At 50.3% G+C, this 10,232-nt stretch overlaps 1 protein-coding gene across 1 annotated transcript in view; it reads right to left on the minus strand.

Annotated features, from left to right (window-relative positions):
- Nucleotides 1–10,232, minus strand: part of VWF (von Willebrand factor) — a 157,952-nt gene that overhangs the window by 83,600 nt on the left and 64,120 nt on the right. Inside the window, exons 9-11 of the mRNA XM_019627083.1 lie at nucleotides 5,551–5,687; nucleotides 5,075–5,213; nucleotides 3,811–3,911 (exon numbers count right to left, since the gene is read on the minus strand). Coding sequence (XP_019482628.1) covers nucleotides 3,811–3,911; nucleotides 5,075–5,213; nucleotides 5,551–5,687 — 377 coding nt within the window. The remainder of the gene's footprint in view (nucleotides 1–3,810; nucleotides 3,912–5,074; nucleotides 5,214–5,550; nucleotides 5,688–10,232) is intronic.

A 10,232-nucleotide genomic window follows, 5' to 3' on the forward strand; every position in this document is an offset into this window, starting at 1 on the left:
CAGAGATCTCTCATGCTGGACGGGATTTTAGAGATTATCCAGCCATTTACCGATGGCGACACTGAGTCCCAGGGAGGGAAAGGGGCTTGCCAGAGGTCACAGAGCTGAGACCAGCAGCCAGTTTGAGCCCCCCATCCAGCGTGCTCTCTGCCACCCTCACCTGTCAGAGCGGATGCCTGAGCCTATGGGCCCTGACACCCACCAGAATCAAGTGCAAAGTCAGCACCCCTTTTTTGATGGTTCATATCTGTCACACACGTGGGCAAAGCAGGCTGAGTCGGTCATGGTCCAAGTCGTCTCAGAGCTCACTTTTGGTGACAAAGAACACCTTCCTAACTATCTGTATTTAACTCGGTCCCTGAGCATCACTGAAGAGAAAAGGCCACCAGCCAAGAGGGACGCTAGGGGTTGTGATCCGAGGAGGTGAGGTCAGTGAGGACTCTGGGGCAGCCTGCCAAGGGTGACCAGAAGGGGTCCTAGGGTCAAACTCCATCAGCATGTGGCTCTTCTCCATCCTTCTGAGCCCTAAGTGGACACCTTGGGGAGTCAAGCCCCCTGCCTCTCACACAGCACAGCTGGGGGCATCTGCTAGTCTCTACTGAGGGAGGCTTCTTTCAAAGATGGTGCAGAACTGAGGCCCCAGAGTCCTGGCCCCTGCGCTGCATGTAATTAATGCCACACCAATAACCTCCCTGCTTTCTGAGACCCTCGTGCACTGTGGTCATCTCTTGGATGACCACTTCCAGCTTCCAGCCCTGACTTAACAAGATGCAAGACGAACAATAGTGGAAGCTTCTGCACCCATATAAAACATACCCCAGTCAATAGCGTTAATGAGAAACAGGATGAAGTACTGTTTCCTTGTTTGGTTTACGAATATCACCTTCTGCATTCAGGCCTTCCCTGACTTCCCTATTTAAAAGGTAACTCCTCCGACCCTGGTACTTCCTGCCCCCCTCTGTGCTTCCTTTATCTCCCCAGGATTTATCACCTTCTAATATGTGATCTAATTTACTTAGTGGTTTGGCTTATTGTCTGTCTCCCCCCATTAGAGTTTAAACTAAATGAGGCAAGGATTCTTGTCTGTTTTGTTTCACTGTTGTCACCTCAGCTTCAACGGTGCCTGTGGACATGCAATAAGTATGTGTTGAAGAAATGAACGGTTGAACAAATAACCGAATAAATTCGTGAATGAATGAGGCTCTCCTTGGGATGCAGGCTGAAATGCAATGCCCACAGTCAAGGCCAGCCCTGAACAAAGCAGCAAAATTGGTGATGAGTCTTCCCCCTCACCCATGTCTCAGCATCCTTTCTCTCTTTCCTCATTCTCAGGTCCTGAGTGCCCTCTTGCTCCCCAAAGTGTCCTCTTGTTCACCCCACCAGGCCTGCCATCACTACCATCCCCCACCCTCGAAAATGATACCTTCTTCCATCCACTTGGCTTGTCCCAGGGATCAGCTTGCCCAGGTAGAGGAGTGGATATATCCATGGAGGCCCGCCCCACACTATCCCAACATCAGGGACTTAGAGAACTTGCATGCTATTTGAAATGAACTTCAGATCAGTGACCCTTCTGACAAAGCGAAGGCTGTCAGAGGGTCCTTCTCCACCACTCTGCCTAAGGCTGAGCTGGCCCCTGCATCATAGCTAGCAGAGCTGGTGGCTGAACCACCCAGCCCTCAGGGATAGGGCATGCATACTTCACCTGGGAGGGTGGGGGGAGCCCCTGCAACACCTCACCAGCCTCTTCTCAGGGTCACTGCACTCAGCCTTTTCCTCCCGGGGTCCTGCCTCCAGCTAATGTCCTCCACGGGCAGCTCCACAAACCCCAGGGGTCAGCACGGTGATGTGCCTGGCCACCTGACCCATTCACAAATGCACCCTTTTCTCATCCAGATCAAAACATGGAGGACAGTCCTACAGCCATGGGGTCACCTGCTCCCGTCCTGAATCTTGGCCAATGAAGTCTTCTTCTTGTTAGCTAAATGGAATAAAACCCACCCAAAGATAACCCTGCATCCCATTCCCACAGAAAGAAGTCTTCTTATCTCCCCTCAGAAGAGAGATAAACAACAGAAACCTGAGGACAGCCACCCAGACAAGATGTTTGGGGCCTGCAGACTGAGGGGGAAATCGCACAAATCAAGAAAACCCTCTCTGGGATGGGGAAGATTCCTGAGAAAACAAAATAGCTAATGGGAGGGGTCACCTCCCTTAAAGACCAGCACGCAGGAGGTGATGTTAAGAGACCAGAGTTGTAGACCTCCCTGTAACAAAATGACCATGAAGCCCGGGGCCAGTCACTTTCTTGCTCCAGAAATGATAGTTCTTTATTTCCAACTGTAAATGAAGAGTTGACAAGAAGACCTCCTTGTGCTCTATTGTCTGTGATCATAAGGCTTACTTTTTATAAAAGAAAAAAAAAAAAAGGTAGTTAATTTGGAACCCTCTCTGGGATTTTAAGACCAGAGATGATGTCATAGAAGCCCCCAGATGCCCATCACAGGATTATACCAAGGGCCCTGTGGAACATGGGACCCGGGGACACAGGAAGGAATTCTCCAGGGAATTTAGGAATGACATAGGGCAGTGGTTCTCAGCGTGTGGTCTTGGGAGCCATTAGGGGTTTCTGCAGCCCTTTCAAGGTTTCCTGCAAGGCCAAAACCATTTCCATAATAACAAAGGACATTATTAGGCTTTTCCCCTCTCATCCTCTTACAAGTGTGCAGTGGAGTTTTCCAGAGGCTACGTGACATGTAGTATTACAACAGATTGAACACAGAAGTGGATGTGAGACTCCAGATGTCTTCTATTAAGCCAGCCATTAAAGAAATTTGCAGAATTGTAAAACAGCGGTATTCTTCTCGCTACTTATTTTTGTTTTGGAAAACAGTTATTTTTCCAAAAAAAAAATGTTTATATTAATGTTTAGTCAGTTAATTATTTATAAATGAATTCATAAACACATTTTAAACGTCTCTGATTTAATTTCTAATCTGGTAAATATCAATAGTTATAACCATCATAAAAGATCTTGGGGTCCTCAATAAATTTAAGAATGCAAAGACACCCGAAGACTAAAGAGTGAGAAGCACTGGTCTAATGGGCAGGACGCCACCCAGGGAGCCACTCCAGCTCTGCCACCAGCCAGTGTGCGGTGCCAGGCACATCTCCCAACCCCCCTGAACCGTGCTTGCTTTGTTTATTAAATGGCAATGACAATACCTGCTATGCAAGTTTCCAGAGAAAAACGAATCCGGACACCCTGTGAAATACATGGATAGCTATCCAAATGTGAGTCTAGGACCACAGAGAACAAGAGGAAGTGGCCCTAGACTGCGGAGGCCCAGGGCCCAAGTGAGAGACCTGGTGGTCCCCAATGTAACCCTTCCCAGGCAATGGGACGGCTTTGTCCCCCGGTGGGGGCTGGGGGAGCCTGTGACTTCTAATCTGGCCCTTCCCTTGCTGCCCGCAGTGGGCATCCCAGAGACTTCCTTACTTCCAGGTCTTGTCGCAGCCAGCAGACTGGGCAATACATCTGCCCTTCCCAGCCCCTCAGGACCCCACCCCCTCTAGAGCCCCTGGGGGTACCAGAGCCCCAGACATGAGGACCCCCAGGGTGAACAAGGGGTGTCCAGACAGCAAACACCAGGCTCTCATAAACAAGAGAGGCCTGTTTCTCACTCTGGGGGTATGGGGCTTGGGGAGAAAGGAATTCTTCTCCCACGCACAGAGCCACTCTGCCCAGAGCACAAGGAGCCCCTTTGTACCGCCAGGCTGCAGGAAGGCGGTGCTCAAGCGGGAACCTACCTTCACCAGTAGTCTCCCGCGGCCATCCCAGTCCATCTGCAGGTCCTCCCTGTAGCTGAGGCGCACAGAGGCCATCACAGTGTGCTGGATTCGGAGGTCACCTGGAACCCAGCAGGGGCAGGATTTAGGCTGAGATGGGGAGAGGGCAGAGTGGTGGCAGGCAGATGTATCATTGGGAGAGATGGGGTGTCTCACAAAGGACTGCAGCAATGAAAACAATAAGTTGTGGGGAAGATGGAGATGTCCATGAACCTTAAGCGGGTCTCAGGAGGAAGAGTGATCTGTATGGGTGTAGTGCAAACGGGGTTCCCCAAGAAGGTGCCTCCTGTTCCTGCGGTCCTGCTATTCCCCCTATTGCCACAAGAGGGCGGAAGAGTCCTTATGCACCCTTAGCTTTGAATGGTGCCCTGAGCCAAGGATGAATCTCCGTTGAACCCTTAATGCCTGAGCATTCCCTGAGCTCCTCTGCTGTTACACAATGCTTCCAAGCTGAGTTAGTCCTCATGGTTGAGTGATGCTGTCTGCAAAGCTGATACAGCAGTTCTCACTGGAAACGAGGTAGAAAGCATACATATACCTCTTACCCTGGAGAAACATCATTTCATGGGGAGTCAGACACACACAGCGTTAAACACACACAGATTGGCCCAAGGTCACCTGCTAAGGGCAATGCCAGGATAATGGATCATGGGGTGGCCAGTGGTCATGAAGAAAAAGAAGAGGGAAGGAGTCTAAAAGCCACTTTGAGGGTGAAGTTTTAAATTATGCTGTGCAGTGGCACAGTGCATCCTGGCAAAGTCACTGGATAGATAGGTGTTTCCCACAGGTCACAAGGTCACCTGACTTTGCCACATGACATTCTCAGTCCTGACCCATCCCCAGCCATCCCTCTGACCTCTCAGCATCAGCCTCTGCTCCTTTCCCATCTCAAAGTAGAACCGGAACCACCATGCCCAACCCTTAACTTGATCCTATTGGCTCCAGCCCAGTGAAAATCCCTTGGTTCCCTTTTTCCATCCATGCTCTCTCCCAGGCCTAGAACAGCCTCCTCCTCTCCAGCCTCCAGCCATCTTCCTCTGCTTGTCCTCCTCCTCCAGGAAGCCTTCCTTTCTTGCAGAAATGTATGCCAAGGATACCCAGCCTGCCCTCCAAAGATAGCGCCCCTCACATTTCCACAGAAGAGGCAGATGTACGCTCTGCTGAGGGGTGGGGCGCTGAGGGTAAGCGGGGTGAGCCCAAGCCTGTGTGAGGAGGAGGGACCTACCTTGCAGGAGGGGTATCTGGACATCGTGGCCATCCATGGCAATCCCTCCCCCATGCTTCAGCTTCACAAGGCTGTTGTACGGGCTGGGCAGGCGGACGGTGACTGAGCGGGTACAGACAGCATCGGGGTCGTCGGCACACTGCCAAGAGGAGAACGCAGAGTGATGTCACCACACCCCCACCAGCTCAGCACCCCGGCCCAGGAGCCACTGACTCAGAGAAAGACCCCAACCACAGACATCCTCTGGCCTTCTCACACAGAACTACTCCACTCTCCCAGACCAATCTCTGTGATGGAGCCCCCTGGAGTTGCATGACAAGAAGGCCCTATGTACTCTTATCTGTCCTCACCTGGGCCCTGTCCTTTAGAGAAAGAAGTATTCGCATGTACAAGCAGCTCAGTAAAGGAGATGACCACCTCGCGCCACCCCGTCACTCCTCAGGGTGCCTCCTGATGGGGGGCCTGGCAGAGCTCACCTGCACGGTCTCTATGACAATGGAGAAGGAATGGTCCTGGCAGTCCCGGGCCAGCAGATACTGGCAGACCCCACTGAAGGTGAAGTACCTGTTGTCAAAGCTCTTGAAGTGGGATTGTCCTGTGACGAGACACTCCCCTGCAGGGGCACAGAAGAAGGAGAAAGACCAGGAGGCGGAGGGCAAAAGTGGAAGCCTGTACCAGCAGGGCACCCTCTCACTGAAATGCCACAGATGCCGCTCCCCACACCAGTCTCCAAGAAGACTCTAAGTCAGTCCCCACTTCTCAAACTTCTCAGTCCAATGCCCCAGTTTATAGAGGGAATAACTAATGGAAGTGACAGAGCCACACTCAGTTAGTGGCAGAACCGGGACCAGAATCTGCACCTCCTGGCTCTCCGTCCACCGCAGCCCCCAGTCCTTCCCCACAGCCGCTCTCACGGTCTGGCTCCACCGGGGCTAGGTACCCGGAGCCTGGGAAGAGGCCCTTCTCTGCACTGGCATTGCGGGGGCCCCGGGACACAGCCCCACCAGGGAGAGTCCCTGAAGGCAAGTGGGCTGACAGGCCAGCCTGGAGGGGTGAGGGGGCGTCCTCTCCAAGCTCAGCGGTGCAGAAGCCAGAACCCCATCCTTGCCCGCTCAGAAGGGTGGCTCTAAGTCCCCCTCATGGGCAAGTCCATGCTGTGACTTCAGTCAGGCCAATGGGGGTCCCGGAGGCCATCGGCCCATGATCTCACCAACGCCTTGGCCAACTCCCCAGCCCAGGCTGACACGTCTGTGGAAGGGTATGAGGACCCCCCTTCATCACCCTGCAACTCAGAGCCCTCAATTCAGCTCCCCACACACCCACCAAACCACTACTCCACCCTCCCCCAGGCCCAATGCTGCTGACTCAATGCACCTGGAACTAGAGATCACACATCCTGGAAAATGTCCACACAGCGGGGTCTCTGCTATTGTCTCCAGTGAGCCCCAACACGCCCCAGCCCAACTTAAGACAACCCCATCTCCAAGGCCCACAATAAAGCCATTGAAGCTAAAGCAGGCATCTGGACCCCTTCCCAGCCTCCTTTTATGTATTCCCTCTCAGGTGTGGCCCTCCTCTCGTATGTGTTGGAAACAGGGGTTGGGGTGTGCTATGCTATTATGGTGAGTGTCCCTCTGCCTAGTCCCCAGGGCAGCTGACCCCTTCCAGGATGGCATGGGTCAGGGGGGCACACTCAGCCCAGGAGAGATTAGGAGAAAGTAGGGAGGCCCCCAGACCATTGTCATCAGCATCACCTTCTGAGATAATCAGTATATATTTGGTCTTTGTCCCTGGTTCCTGACACAGAGCTTCTAAAATCCTTGGAATAGCCTAGGTGATAGGAAGGTCTTTTGTTCTAATGAGCCACATTTGAAGTCCCTATAGAGCTTCAGGATGGGGGCTGATGACAGAAAGACTAAGGCATGATTAGAGAGTTGGAACTTTCAGCCCTACCCCCAACTTCCGGAGAGGGGAAGGGACTGGAGATTGACTTGACTATAAGCCAGTAAGCCAAGTGTTCGCCTGAGTTCTGTGAGCTATTCTAGCAAGTTATCGAACCTGAGGAGGGCACTGTGGGAACCCTCCACTTGTAGCCAACTCAGAAAGAAGTGAGAATCCAATACTTGTGATTGGCGTCTGAAGTAGAGGGCAGTCTTGTGGGACTGAGCCCTTAACCTGCGGGGTCTGTGCTAACTCAAGGTGATTAGTGTCAGAATTGAACTGAACTGTAGGACACCAGATTGGTGTCCAGAAAGTCAGGGAACTACTTGGTGTGGGGAAAACACACACACACACACATTTGGTGTCAGAAGTGTTGTGAGTAGAAATAATAGGGCATGCCTCCCCACCGCATTGCCCCTGAAGGGGAGAGAGTGAAGGGTCACTGTTCTTGGAAGTCAGAGCAGAACAGGCAATGAGGAAGGGACCAGGGTCATCCTAGCTGATTGTGAACATGCTGGAATTCCAAGTCCACTGATGTCACAGCCTTTTTTTGAGTGACTATTTCTCAGAAATCACCATCATTCTCCAAAGTGATAAGGTCCTTTGTGTCAAATGTCTTGACCCTGTTGCAGTAAAACCTTTCTGTGTTTTCTCAAGAGCACTCTTATCTGAGTCATAAATTGGAGTTTCATTACCTTTGACAATACTCAGGAAAAGAGGGGTCAACAAGAAAATGTGCAAACATTCAAAAGCAAAACTTCCAGGGCTAGAATCTAAACCTCTGATCTGATTTCCTGCTCTGGCACCCACTGATTTGTGTTCCAAAGTTTCTCAGGAGTCAGAAATCTAAATATTTTATTTAGCTTATCTCCTTGGTACAATTGAGGGATGGAGCTGCAAGACAGGAAACCCAGGGACCTGGATGGGTGAGCTTGTAGGTGCCACTTAGCCCCGGAGCTGGGACATCAGCCAAAACAATGGGCCGCGTGGCAACACTCACCCATCCGCTCTGCCCAGGGGGACACCGAGGACGTTCCCAGCAAAAGGCAGCCCTGGGCAAAGGGCTGGCTCACTGACAGATGAAGAAGATGGGCAATAAAAGTTTGGTGAATGAATAAAAGCAAGTGATTCTTAAAATAGCATAAAAAGTAGATCATCCAGAAGTTAAAGCAGATCCACTACATGAAGATGCTTCCTCACTAAAATATTTAAAAAAAAAAAAAACCTCTCATCTGATGAAACACATTCCCTCTTCTAAACAAACCCTTGTTTGCAATAAGTGAGCCTCCACAGGGCTGCTCTGCTCAGCTCATTTGCTTCCATCGTTTTCCAAACAGCTATAGAAATACCAGCTCACAGACCTTTGGCAAAGCAACTCAGACTTCCTCCCGATGTAAATACCCACCAAAGCCTGCCTCTAAATCACAATCACATTATCTCAACCATACGTGCAAGGTGCATTTCCAAGTGCCCTGTGGGTACCATCTCATTTACTGCTCTCCCGAACTGGTCATTATTATCCCCAGTTTACAGAAGCAGAAACTAAAGCACAGAGAAAAATTCACCCAAGGCCCCAAAGAAGTCAAACAGGGATTTGCACATGGGCATCTGTCTGGCTCCAAAGCCCAGAGCACTCAGCATCACCCAATACTGCCTCATGGGTCACTCCTACAGTTTCTCATAAGCTTGATTTCGTGAGGGCCAAGTCTGATGTTATTCTGATCCTGGGCACACGTGGGCAGCTGGGTCTGGATGTGGAGACTGAGTAGAGGAAAGCCCCGGCTATGAACGGTGATGTGCTAGGCTGCCCTGAAGGAGGTGTGAGTCCAGAAACCCCAACATGGGCTGCGTAGGCCACAGGAGACTTTCCATAGTACCTAGAAATGCATGCTCTTACTGGAGAAGCATCGGCCCTGCTTTACTTATCACTCCAGGAAGATAAACTTCCTTCCTGGAGGCTTTCAAAACAGGCAGCTTGAATCCCAAGACTGAAAGACAGGGCTATGTTAGAAGGCATTAGAAATTATCCCAAACCAAATGAGTAAGAACTGTACCAAGGCCCTACCCGCCCCCCCATTGGGCAGATTCTCAAGCTTCCCACACAACCAAGCCCAAGGTAGGCTCGGCTCTGTCTCATCCTCCTGCCCCACCTGCCCCACCTGCCCCACCTNATCCAGCTGATTTCTCTTAAGCCAGACACTGAAGAGATTTGCAAAACTGTGAAACAATGCCATTCTTCTCCCTAAACATTTTTTGCTTGGAATTTATAGTTATTTCTATTTAAAAGATATTATTCGTGTTAAATATAATGCTTATTATTTTTTAAATGAATTAATGTTTTAAGTTGCTCAGCTTTAATATCTAATAGAGTAAACATCAATAGATATAACCCACGTAAGCAAAATCTCTTTGGCATCAATCATTTTTAAGAGTGTAAAGGGGTCCTGAAATTAAACCTTTTGCAAACTGCTGGATTAGTGAAGGGGTGACTGAGCAGGACTCAAACCATGATTCCATCCACGGGCCAGTCACCTGCCACCAAACCGCAATGTACATGGTTTCTCATACCCTTGATGCACTCACCCCTCACCCCTCCTCACCTTGTTTCTAAACAGTCAGATTAGAAGACAGCATCATACGGTGGACATAGTACAGGTTTTAGAATCCTGGTTGGACTGAATTCCTAACCCTCTCACTACCAAAGTGTGTGACTTTAGAAAAATTACCTCCCCTCTTGTCACCTTTGTTTCCTCACCCATTAAAGGAGAGTGTGGAAGGGGTTGAACGTTGTCCAGGACATATTCCTCCCTTCTTTCTTAGCCATTGAACCTTCAGTTTTCTATTTTCCCCTGGACACATAGCCACTGGGAATAAAGATTCCATTTCTCAGTCCCCCTTATAGCCAGAAATAGCCATATGATTATATGCCCAATAGAATATAAGCAGAAAGGTCAGGTGCAGCTTCCAGGAAGTATTCTCAAAAGAAGAGGGTGGTTCTCAGTCCCTTCTCGTCCTACTGCTGGAATGTGGTTGTGATGCCTGAGGCTTGAACTGCCATCTTGGACCATGAAGTAAAAGCCCATGCTGATGACAACAGAAAAAAGAGACAGAAGGACCTTGAGTCCCAGCACTATGGATGGGGTCCTATGCCAGCCCTGGACATCCCACCCCAAGCTTCTTTACAATGAGAGAGAAATAAACTACATTGCATAAACCG

This window comes from Hipposideros armiger, unplaced genomic scaffold (genome assembly GCF_001890085.2).
Source record: "Hipposideros armiger isolate ML-2016 unplaced genomic scaffold, ASM189008v1 scaffold_706, whole genome shotgun sequence".
Taxonomy (NCBI): Eukaryota; Metazoa; Chordata; class Mammalia; order Chiroptera; family Hipposideridae; genus Hipposideros; species Hipposideros armiger.